At 38.0% G+C, this 12,725-nt stretch overlaps 2 protein-coding genes across 2 annotated transcripts; both read left to right on the forward strand.

The window, feature by feature from the left end:
• Positions 1 to 1,120: 1,120 nt before the first annotated feature.
• GCK72_017308 (uncharacterized protein) lies at positions 1,121 to 5,432 on the forward strand (the record flags this gene model as incomplete). The annotated part of the gene is made up of 9 exons (XM_003089067.2): positions 1,121 to 1,140; positions 1,775 to 1,889; positions 2,289 to 2,340; positions 2,387 to 2,621; positions 3,119 to 3,356; positions 3,425 to 3,591; positions 4,407 to 4,626; positions 4,676 to 5,244; positions 5,294 to 5,432. 9 exons carry the CDS (start codon positions 1,121 to 1,123, stop codon positions 5,430 to 5,432), a joined length of 1,755 nt encoding a protein of 584 aa, XP_003089115.2.
• A 1,561-nt stretch (positions 5,433 to 6,993) lies between these two features.
• GCK72_017309 (uncharacterized protein) lies at positions 6,994 to 8,882 on the forward strand (the record flags this gene model as incomplete). The annotated part of the gene is made up of 5 exons (XM_053732017.1): positions 6,994 to 7,042; positions 7,088 to 7,211; positions 8,223 to 8,336; positions 8,382 to 8,717; positions 8,768 to 8,882. The coding sequence occupies 5 exons, from the start codon at positions 6,994 to 6,996 to the stop codon at positions 8,880 to 8,882; spliced, it is 738 nt and encodes a 245-aa protein (XP_053580930.1).
• Positions 8,883 to 12,725: the final 3,843 nt, after the last annotated feature.

Genomic DNA, 12,725 nt, shown 5'->3' on the forward strand with positions numbered 1-12,725 from the left:
TTTTTCAGTTTCTCTGTTAATAAGGAATTTCTCTGAGCTAATAGATTTTTGAGACACCAAATCTTTTTTTTCTAGACGTTGCATGACTTTTTGGTCTTGGCACGTTCAAATTGAAAAAATTTCTTTAAAGAAGTTTTTTTTTTTGCTTTCAGCGACATTATGAAGATGCCCTATACATAGAGAAAATTTCAACAAATAAAGTCTCCCCTTCGTTCAAATGTCATTTGGAAACTCTAGTCCTTAGTATTAGAGACATTCCGAAACCGAAGAATTCGAAACCTGTGAAATTAAGACTTAAAAAGAACTTTTTTTTATTATTTCATGAGCTATCCACATTTTCCATTTTTCTAATTTCTCCAGTTTAGGAATTTCAGAATTTCAAAATTTCTAATTCCCCCAGAGCATTTTTTTTCCATACTTTGCATGACGAATTCCCCCAGTATTCTCAGTTTTGAGTTTTTTTTTTGGTTTTCAAATGTCATGACTTCAAATTTTGTTCGAAATTTCTAAGTCCACAAATGTTTATGTTTTATATAGTTGCTCGATTTCAATACCTCTCTATTTGAATTTCCCATAACTCAAAAACTCCAGACAACTCATTTCCCGCAATTCCCACATACTCTATGTTTTTCTATGTTTCTTTTTTCCCTCCTTTGAATTGAATAAATTGAGTTCCAGACAACCCTATATGTATTTCCTTGTTTATTCAGGAAGTTGTCTCCTCCGAATTCCGGTTTCCCGTTCAAAAATCAGAACACTCTATCCCATGGATGCAAAACAAGATTAAATGCAATCTAGAAAAAGAAAAAAACTTGCAAATCAAAAAAAAATTATTCTCTTGACCCCTATTGTCCCCATTCTTTTCCAAATTAACATCAAACTTCACATCCGAGATAAGAATATAAGATCCACCCACTGCTAGACATATTTTTTGACGCCCTTTCAAGATTTTTCTATCTCTTCTCTCTAAATATTATTCAAAGAATTTGCAGTTTATAGACGATAAAGTTATTCCGGAGACACGGATAAGCCATAAGAAGTTTGGAGGCGGAGCTTTGGTTTTTTGGGAATATAAGATTCGGTTCTATAAGACTTTATTCGATCGGATACAAGAAGGAAAATGCTCGTCGTCGCGAAAAAGTGAGTTAAAATTTGGTCTATAATTGTTAAAATTTGGGAGATCGTTATCGTTTTTAGCTATATTATGAGTATTAAAATGTTCAAACCTTCATTTTTGAAGTTGACAACTTTTCGATAGCCCTGCTTTTGAGATACGATGGTTTCCGCTGCTGCTCCGCAGGGAGAGACGCAGAGAAGCGAGAGTGCCTGACTGCCTGCGCCCTCTCCCCCTCTCCTCACTCTCGCCGAGCCAACTACCCAACTTCAAAGGCGCACAGCTCAAAAGCGTGAATAGCTATTAAAAAGTTGTCAACTACAAAAATATAGAGCTGGACTTGGTCTTCATGCACCAACAAGAATTTTTTAATTTGGGTTATTCCTGATGTTGCTAGACACTTTCAAAAATAGACGTGAATTGAAAGAGAAAATTTTGATGAACAAAGTCAATTGGAACAATGTGAAATTCATATTTACAGAGCTTTTTGAGCGAAGAAAGGAAAAGAGACGCAGAGAAGCGAGAGTGTCTGACTTCTCTGCATCTCACCCTTTCGCTTTCTGGAGGAAAGCTTTAGATCTCAAGTTTTTGATTTTAGCTATAAGAAAATTTACCAATTTATTTCAACAAATATTTTTTTTAATTCTTTCCAATTTCCAGAATCTCAAACTTCCTCCAATTCCGTCCAATCCTTATTCTATTCTTCTGGAGTCTTGCAAGCTTTACGTTCTTCTTAATGACACTAAGCTTTGAGTTGATGCACATTCAAGTCATGGTGAGTCAGATTGTGAAAGAGATTTGTGGTGTTCGAAAAGTTTGATCTACTTGGTTTGCTCATTGTGGACGTGTGTTCTGATTTCTGCTAGAAGCCATTATTTGAAATAAAATTATATTGATCTTGTTGAACTAATTAGCTGGGATATAGAAAACCTTTTTTGGCCTTGCAGGACATCTCTGAGTATAAATTATTTTAAAACATTATATGAAAACTGAAAATTTGAAGATTCTAAATCTTTTAAATATAATTCATAAAGGTTGGATCAATTGAGTCGGGATACAAAGATTTTTAAAAACCGTTCATTATCACATGCTCATTGTTACCCTTGACAAATTTTGAAAGCACATTCAGAATCCTCAAACCTCTTAGTTTTTTAATAATTGTGTACACTTCCAGAGCGATAACAATACAATCCCCGTGGCCAAAGAATCCTCAGGAATTTGGCAAGGTAACCCTCCTTTACCATGTTTTTTTTCCATAATCTTCATTTCCAGATCCCCAAATCCTCCTTCCCTTCATCCTGATCCCCCTCATCTGCCTGACCATTTTCTCCCGAAGTATTCCAGTCATCATTTCCACTGCGATTTCTACATTTCTATCAATTTGCATACTATCTTTTCTATCTCATCTTAACCATTACTTCGACCCGGATCCAATGTATATCGTGGTGATTCTACATGTCACCACAGCGAATTCCATATTTTTGAGAAGGTGTTGGGATAAGTATCGGTAAGGACTTTGACAGAGACTTCTGAGCTCAGAAAAGCTGTAATTTTGAAAAATCGTGACTTTCTGTATAGATCCGAAAAACATGACCAACTTTGAAGCAGCGTCATGGCATTATTTCTAGTCTAATTCACACAATTTTTATATTTTCATATAGATTAAACCTAGAACTTCATTTTTCCAGTTGACAACTTTTTGATAGCTATTCACGCTTTTGAGATATGCGTCTTTCACGCTTTTGAGATATACACCTGAAACAACGAGAGGGTGGGGGCGAGAGAGACGCTGAGAAATGAGAGTGTCTGCTTTCTCTGCGTCTCTCGTCGCTACCACCTAGCTTAGACCGCCCGTATCTCAATAGCCTTTATAGCTATCAAAAAACTATTAACTGCAAAAATGTAGCCCTAGTTTTGATCTACACACTTATATAAAAATCAACAACGTTGCATCCCAAAAGCTTGTAAAGTACCCTACTCAAAATATAGTCCGAATTTTTCCAGACGAGGACCCTGCTCCTCCACCATCGTCCGTCTTCTCCTTGCCACCGTCGACAAATCTCTCCCGATGCTTCTCACAACCTCTACCTGTGCCTCTATTATTCCATTGGTCTCTATAATTGTATCCCCAGCCAAAACAATCATCCCATCAGTCACCCTATGCCTCCTAAACCTCCTTCAGAATGTGTGCACGATGACAGTAATCCTATCAGTGCTGCTGATCCGAAATACTTATAATTGGGTATGTTATCCTCTTTCTCTGCAAATCTTTTAGTTCCAAGGAAGCCCTAAATTCCATTAATTTTCCAGTGCATCCCATCAATCCGTCTAAGCTGTGTTCGTGGAATTCAGGCGTTTTTCGAGGAGAAACTTGTTTATTTCGCACATCTCATGTGTCAAATCGGGCAGAAAATGTTGTCATCCCCCGTCAAGATTCCTTTCGTTTTCACGTATTTGGTGGTGATCATAGGATTCGTGTGAGTTTTTTTTTTTGCGTTGAGTGTGTGGGAGCAGAGAGCGTGGGAGCTGTTAGTCAGATTGGGAACCGGTCAAAAATCGGGCTAGTTTTTGATCCTTTGGGTACATTGGCCTGACTAATGTAAGTCTCGGTTAGCCTATACAAGTTTTAATATTCCTGGAATAGTCTAAGTTAAACGGTATCGACCTCAGTTATCGTGGACAAGGTTAATTGGCTCAGATAAGTCACAGTACAGTGCCGTGCAAAAGTATACGAACTTTGCCCGTTTTCAGTTGAAGTTGTCCAACTTTGGGAGGGTGTTACGGTATCAATGACTGTCCCAAAAAGTAAAATTATTTATGTATCCTACAGAACAAAGGCTTCATTTTTGTAGTTAGCGACTTTTTTGTACTGGCACTCCCTAGCAAGTTACGTATTGACAAAATAAGTTCTCCCTCAAATCGACCAATTTCAGTAAAATAGTGCGATTTTTGAGCTGTCGTCCTAAAATGACCATAACTCTCTAGGGAGTGCCCGTACAAAAAAGTTATCAACTACAAAAATAGAGTTCTACTCTTCGTCTCTAAAATCCATTAAAAAATGAATTTTGTTGGACAATGGTGATACCGTAACACCCTCTCAAAGTTGGACAGTTTCAACTGAAAACGGGCATAGTTTACCGGCCGAACTACTGAAATTTTAACTTCAACAGTTGCAAATATGTAGTTTCATACACAATCATTCACACAATTTTCCCAAAACCGTTGTTCTTCTGAAATGGATCTCTGTAGTGGAACAGAGCGTACTTACTGAACCAAAAACTTATTTTTCCAGAACCCTGAACCTAATCCGACTCATCAATTTTATGAATGTCTCCATCAACAAAGGAACCGTCGAATGCTCATTCTTTCGTTGCTACGAGTCCATCACTCTAACCCTATCCCTTTTCATCGTACCGCCCGTTTTCTTCTGCACTATCAACAAAATTCAAGTGAATACAATGATCGCGTTGATAGGCTTCTCATTCTGCCTTGTAGTTTTTGAGTTGTTAAGGGTGAGTCGGATTTAGTACCTATGAATTCTGAAAGTCTTTCTTTTTTCAGGAATTTGTGTTTGAAGGCGTGCGAGTGGAGCCTATCCAACATGTCGTGCTTAGCATCATCCCTGCAGATGGTGCCTTAAGATTCTGTAACATGTACAGTATGTCACGGAAGAAAAATCATTCTGCCAAAGTGTTGGATACTGTAGACACACTGTTTTCTCAAGTGACTGTCTCATCGATTTGCTCCACCTCTGCACTCATTTACCTCTTCTATTATTTGAACAACTCCTATCTTATCCTGTTGGTTTTGATACTTCTTGTCATCAACTGGGTCACTGTCATCTTCTTTTACCCGAGTGCGATCGCTATGATCGGTTCGATGGCATGTGTTGGAAAGCGACGTGGAAGTCAGATATCTGAGACTAGAAGCATGAATACCGATAGGTTTTCGTCTCATCTGTTGGTGGATAACCCGGACTATACGAAGAAATACTCGACTAGTAACTATTACGGACCGGCAATGCAGAAAAGGTCTTATAACGTGTTGGTGACTGATTCTCGTAGAGCGTCGATGCCTGTTTCAGTGCAACAGATCGCGATTTCCAGCGCGACAGGACCAATTCTTAAGAAGTGAGTTTGTGGAGCTCTAAAATTGTTAAATCTAAAATTAATCTTTCAGAAGATCCTGGGCAAATGGAGCATGTTTCTCTGTGGATGGCGTGATTACTATGACACCTCGTGAGGCGCTGAAACTGATGAGAAAGGAGGACTCGATCACGAGTGATAACATTTTGATCAAGGAACTTGCATTAATTTGAATTGGATTCTGTTTTTGTCTTGGAAAAAATATATTAATAAGGTTAATAAGATGTTTTCTATGTAAATTCATCAAAATTTTCATCAAGAATCCAAAAATCTTCTGCACAGTTTACAAGGAAGACGGAAATTTATAGACATACAGTACTGGCCATAAAGAATGCGGCACATGTAGTTTTTAGTTGAAAATGATCAACTTTGTGAGTGTGAGACGGCCTCGCTGATAGTTTCACAATATTGATTGTTTATTGACTATACAGATCACAAATAGAGCTTCATTTTTGTAGTTGGTCACTTTTTTGTACGGGTACTCCCTAGCAAGTTATGAGTCGTCAAAGGAATTTCTCACAATTGATGCCATTTTTCAGTGCTAAAAAGATAGATTTTTGAGCTGTTTACTTTGACGATTTTCTCGTACGAAACAGTTGTTAACTACAAAAATAAACCTCTACTTGTGATCTACACACTCCATAAACAATCAATATTGTCAGACTATCAGGGAAGCCGTGTCACAGTCACAAAGTTGATCAGTTTCAACTAAAAACTGCAAGTGTCGCATTTTTTATGTCCATCGCACAACAAAAAATTACAAAATTTTCGAAATTCGATCAATTTCCCAAGTTTTCAGCCAATTTTTAGCTAGTCAGTCAGAAATGTTTTGAGTTATCTTTCTTTGATACTGTTGCGAAAATAAAGATATTTCAAAAAACGAAAAACTGGCATTTCGACTTGAAATAATATCTGAAACCAGGATGATTTTTGGCATGGATTGGGTGGATAATTTCCGATTTCCAAATTTTTACCGGTCGGCCTAGGTGAAGCAACTTTTCCCGAAAACATGTTTTTTCAGCAGTCATTTTGGAAAATGGAGTTTTTGGCGCATTTCGTGCTAAAATTCGTGTAAACTTACAAATGTAAGTAGTTCTACATTGTACATCCCATGTAACATCAGTATCACACTATTCTCATTTGTCACAATTTCAAGTAAATAAAGCCATTCCACATTTTTTTAAAGAGCCAGGTTTTCTCCATTATTATAAAAAATTGTTTTTTGTTTGTTACACCCGAGAACCAGTAAGCAATAAATCTGTCTGGAAGTAGTCATATCCAGCAAACAATTCCTGGAAACTTGAGTTTCCCGCCACCATAAACCATTTAAAAGTCAAATGTCATCAAGTTCATCTGGTTCAATTTGAATCACGGGGTCCTTGAGATTTTTGGCTTATCGAAAGTGCAGAAGGACATGTTTAGTGTGCTGTTTCCCACACCCATGGGAAAACAATGATCTTACTAAAAACTGAAAACCTGACACCCACCTAAAAGCTTTTCTTATGTCCATTCTGAAACATGGTTGCTGAGGTGAACCAACCTTTGGTCCCGATTACTTTGTTTTATTTATTCTGTGCAATTGTTAGCTGTACTGGGAACTCTATCATGATAATCTTGTTTATCAAAGAGCGGTAAATTAAGAAAACATTTTGAAACTTGAAATCCAAATACCCTTCCAGAAACTTTCATTCTCCTTGTCATTATATGATTACGTTTTGTTGCTTAGCAGATTTAATGCATCTCTGTGGACACTTTGTGTTCAATTATCATGTGTTTGCAGATGGTAAGTACTCATATCAAGCTTTGAGAGGATTCACAATATTTTCAGTAACTGATAGTCAAGCCAATTGTTACTGGATGTTGTTTTTCACAAGTATCGGAAAGTGTATGGCCAATCCGTTGAGATTAATGACAGGGATTGACAGGTTGATTGCTTGCAAGTCACCCGTCGTGTAAGTGTACATTCAGCTTCCTTTTTTCGGGGCTATTAGCTCGGCACAGTTCTTACAAGTGCGCTCAATCGAAATGACCTTGAAAAATTTCTTTTTTTCTCTGCGTCTCTCAATTTCGCACACAGTTTTCTTCGATTTCGGTTGAGTGCGGTCGTGAGAAGCGTGTCGTGCTAATACTTCTGATGAAAATAGCCCCGAATCAGAATGTTCCCAAAAGGGAACGAATGAAAACCGCCGTGATCAAAAGTGCCCGAATTAGAACTGGGACAGAACTATAAGAGACTACCTCAATTGGGTAGTTCTGATCGGTGCAGGTTCAGATTTGAACAGTTCTCATCAATGGTAGATCGTTATTTTCTCTTACTCCTATCTAACAAGGGGACTCTTCGGAGGTGCGGTTTTCAAACTATTTATGAATTTGGTCATAGGTACTTTCGACTACAGGTAGTCTATTTCTGTCATCAAAACCGGCTAAATGTTTATGCGAGCCGAGTTATGAGCTCTCAAACTTTTCATATGGTTATGCTTTTTCACATGGAATTCCAAATCGGCAAGTAGTATACGCAAGATTTTCTCATTTTTTAACGTACGAGCACAGGTGAACCGCTGGGGAACACATATGGAACCGCGCAATGGCGTATATGCGGCTGATTTGGAATTCCAAGTTTGAGAGCCTATAACTCTGCTCGCAGATATATTAAGCCGGTTTTGACTGCAGAACTGAACTCCCCGTAGTCGAAAGTATCTATAACCAAATTTATAGAAAGCCGCGTCTCCAAAAACTTCCCCTGTTAATATTTTACGCTGAAAAATATAGCAAAATGTAGATCTCGGCGAGTTCTACGTTTATGACCCTTTCAAGGCCGGATACTGGTTTTTTTTAACCGTTCTTTAAGGTTTTAATAAATTTAGTCTATTTACAACTAGTCTATTGAAAGTCTATTTACAACTAGTCTATTTTGCTATTTGTCGGCTCTTAATGTTTAGGTTATGATTTGGAGCCATTTCCAGATACCGTGCTCTTCTGGAACGCCCAATCCTCTACGTCATGGCGCAACTGGTACTCCCATCCTCCTACACTACGTTCCTCATGGTTTCAGGGTTCATTCAAAGAGACCCCAAAACGTAAGTGTCTCTCTCCCTACTCTTAATCGATTCCATGAATTTCAGTCAAATCTACTGCACGGTCCCCTTGGCCTTCGCGGGTCCCACATTCTCTCAATTCAACACCAGTGGAATATTTGTCAATATCGCCATAGTAATTGTCTATTTTTTCACCTACCTCCAACTCCGAAGCTACGCAGGTGCCTCTCAAATGAAAGTAGTCTTCCGCTCTATTTTGTGGACTGTTATCCTGGTCATCATCGGATGGAGTAGTGTAACAATCGCTAATCAGTTTGCTATATTTGCCAAGGACGCCGCGACTCGGAAGCTCATTTCAATTTATGCAGGGATCGGTGTCAATCTAGCATGTGCTAGTAATGTTTTCGTGTTTTATACTATCAAGTGAGTGGTTTTGAAGAGGGGAGTTGAAAATTTGACAGACTTATTTCCAGCACAGAGTACAAACATGCCATTCGTCGCTTGTTCGGATTATCCAGTGCCCAGACAATACGACTAACAAGTATGGGTCCGAAGAGTACCACCAAAGTGATTATAACGACTACATAACTTTGTTTTAACCATGCTTGTCATCCGGGCCGACATGAATATTTTGAGTCCAAAAATATATAAAAATGTAGATCTTAGCGAGTTCTATGCCGGTGATATAATTCAAGGCTGGATTGGATTTTATTATTTCATCGTGGGTCGGGCTGAAATTATCAACTCGGCTCACGGTACAATAATGAATACTAAGTGGGCATATCAAAGACATAGAACTCACTGAGATCTATATTTTGGTATGTTATTGGACTCATAACAAGTATTTTGAATCTACTTATAGTACCGCTCAATAGTTCACCAACTTTGTCTGTTTTCTGTGGAAAATAACCAACATTGACAGTGTATTTCGGTGTCACCTGATTGTCCGACAAGTTTTATTTTGTATTGGTTAGAAAGAGCAAAAATAGCACATATATTTTATAGTTGATCATTTGTTTTGTAAAGACTCGATCTTAAAAGTTACAGGTTGTCAAAGTAATTTATTCCTGAAATCGACTAATAGCGAAATTTTGGAACTTTTCACTTTGACAACTTGTAACTTTCAAGATAGTGTCCCTACAAAAAAAGGTCAACTACAAAAATTAATTTTAATATTAATTTTTGCTCGGTTCAACACATACAAAATAAAATTTGTCGCGCAATCAGTTAAAACCGAAATACAATGTCAAAGTTGGTCATTTTTCACTGAAAACAGCCAAGGTTGATCACCTTTTGAGTGGTACTGTATGTGTCGGTCCGTATAAAAAGTACAAATCTAATAAATCCTTTTATGTGGACAAGTCTGGAAATCCATATTTATTCTATTGGAAAAACAGATTTCAAATCTACTAAAAAAGTCTGGAAGTCATTACTCATCTCATACAATTGAACTGTTTGAACCAATTGTCTCCAGAAGATATCTCTTAATGCAATCACGTGTCTCCTGAAAAGTAAATACCCTGAAAGGGATAGAAAGAAAAGAGAATGAAGAGATCTTATCATTCTCTGTGTGTGTTTCTTTCTGTCTTTGAAGATCTTTCGGAGAGATCAATATGTTTTTCGATTCGACAGATACTGAGAGAGGACACGTGAACTTTGAATTTGTCTTCTTATTTGCAAGTGTGTGTTGCATTTTTGTAGCTTTTATTTTCTTATTTTCTTTTTTAGTGTTGACTTTTTGGGTTGACCCCTCACAGATTTTTACAATAGTAACAGTGCTGTCCCACCATTTTTTGTCAACTTTGTTTGTGTTTCACTCTTCGTCCAATTTGCTTCTTCAAGTCATATGAGGTGGTAGCAGGTGACGTCATCGTGTGAGAAATGAAGTGAATGAATTCAGAACAAAAAGAGGGAATGAGTAGGTCAATGATCATACAACACGTGGCATGGAATTTCAGAATGACTGAAACTTTGAGGGATCGATATGGTGCATCTCAGGGTCATTTGTAAAAGAATGAAGAAAAAGTTATATGGCTCCGCGACATTTCGCAACTGTGACGTTTCGCAACCAGTTGGAAACTTTGAGTGCCATGGGAGCCCATCGTTTTTAAATGGAACTATGTTAAATTGTTGCTAGTTTTATGGTTTCGAAACGTCGTAGTTCGTGGAAGGTTTCCAATCAGTAGTTCAGGGTTACACAGAGTTTTATTAGTGGCTTTCTTGGAACGCAACAACCCCCTGAAGTAAAAGTTTTGGATGGAAATTATACGATTACAAAACTGAAAATGTGAGAATTGACACATGGCTGTTCACAAAGAATATTAATAGATGAAATCTAAATGGTTCTAAATCTTCCTACACTTTTTCAATCAGAAAATAATTTCCGGCGGAAAATCAGATAAGTCATATAATAGCACAGCTTTTGATCTACCGTTATCTGGTCCTGGCCAATCTGGATCGAAGGTGAAGGCATCTGGAAGATTATTCACGAAAAGAATGTCTTATTTTTAAAAATCTTTATATTCTATCGTGATGACTATCTTCAGTGTGTGTTGTGTAAGAAATTATTAATTATTATTATCTATTTTGCGATTTTTTCAGAGAGGAAACGAGAATTTTTTATATTCCTTTTTGTAGTCGATCTGAACTTTTTTGTGCCTTGGCAAATTGATTTTAAATTAGATTTGGCAATTTTGTTTTTGAGAAATCCACGTGGGTCTTTAAACTTGATGCATAGTTTAAAATTGTTTTTCATTTTTCGTGAATCTTCCAGATGCTACCTTCTTACCTCTACTACCCAAATTATCTAGTTTTAAAAAAACGCTCTGTTGAGATTACGGTAGATCAAAAGCATCATGTGTCACTTTTGTCATTTAGACTGATGTACAGAACTCCGTGACGGATATCTTATATCTTAGGTCAAATTCGACATACAAAAATTTTTTCGAAATTTTCTTTAGCTTAGCTTTCCAACTTTCTTTACACAATTCTCGTTCTGTTCTGAAGAGCATATGCACCACAGTAGGCCATTCAGAACTACATAGCTTGTAGTTGGCAATTTTTTTGTACAAGCACTCTCTAGCAAGTTACATATTGACAAAGTAATTTCTCCCTCAAATCGACCAATTTCCGGGTAAAATAGTGCGATTTTTGAGCTGTCGTCTTAACATGATCATAACTCTCTAGGAAGTGTCCGTACAAAAAATTATTCAGTACAAAAATGAAGTTCTACTTTTGTTCTGTATGGTTTATACATAATTTACTTTGTGGGGCATTCAGTATTACCATGACACACTCTCAAAGATGTACAATTTAAACTGAAAACGGCCAAAGTTTACAACCTTTTGACCGGTACTGAACCGTTTTAAACCGCCTGAAACAGAACTCCATAACTTCCCAACAACCATAAATTCTTATATTTCCAGCATCCCATGAAAATCGCCTGATGCACCATAATAGCCAGAAAACCCCGAACAATTTCAAAAATTTTCCGGTAACGAGGATGTAGGTCAACATGTACTAGATAATACAAATCCCCCATCTCTCTTTCCATTCGTGACACCCATACCCACCCGTCCGTTGCGGAAAAAGGAATCCGAGTACCCCAACCGGACAGTGAGAGATAGAGAGAGGTAGGGGAGGAGGCGGGGCTTCGGAGAATACTAAACGCCCGTTTTCTTGATATGACCTTGCCGAGATAGGGAGAAGACGAAGAAGACGAAGAAGACGTCCGTTTTGATAAAAATCAGAAGAAGAAGACGTCGACGTCGTCTTCGCCCCCCTATACAACCAATACAGTCCACTCGGCATGCGTCTCTCCACTCTCTCACTCTCGAGAAGACCTCTTCGTCATTCCTTGAGAAAAAAAGACCCTTTTCTCTAACTTTTCTAGAAATTGTTGGTTGTTGTCTTTTTCTTCGTGCACTATATTACACAAAACTGGTTCTCCTGATTGGAGGGGGACGCCCATTCTCTTTTGTCCTCCCGAAAGGGGGTAGAGAAGACACAAGATGACTATTCTTCTAAGATTCGAGCCTAAAGATCATTGCACTTTTATCTATCCCTCTCTCTCTCTCATGTGATAGCCCGATAGCCTGATAGCCCCTCCCCTCCCCTCCAAAACGGTTTAGCCTACCTACCCCCCTCAAAATTTTTTTTCTTTAAAGACCAACAAAAAATATTTTCCCCTCATTTTAGCCTATCGATTAGATTATACACATAGAGGAGATATATCGTTCGTTACAAGTGCTACTCTTCGAAATCCTATCTCCGCTTCGCTGACCCACTTCGCCTTTTCACCCCCAGTCACTAGTGGGCACAGCGTGTCATCCGTCTCCTTCTCGACAGACTTTTATCTCGTTGTCATCTACTCGATACTCTACCCCATGATAAACTTTTTTCCAAACCACGATATTCTTTTCAGACAGACAA

Source organism: Caenorhabditis remanei, chromosome V, assembly GCF_010183535.1.
Source record: "Caenorhabditis remanei strain PX506 chromosome V, whole genome shotgun sequence".
NCBI classification, from domain to species: domain Eukaryota; kingdom Metazoa; phylum Nematoda; class Chromadorea; order Rhabditida; family Rhabditidae; genus Caenorhabditis; species Caenorhabditis remanei.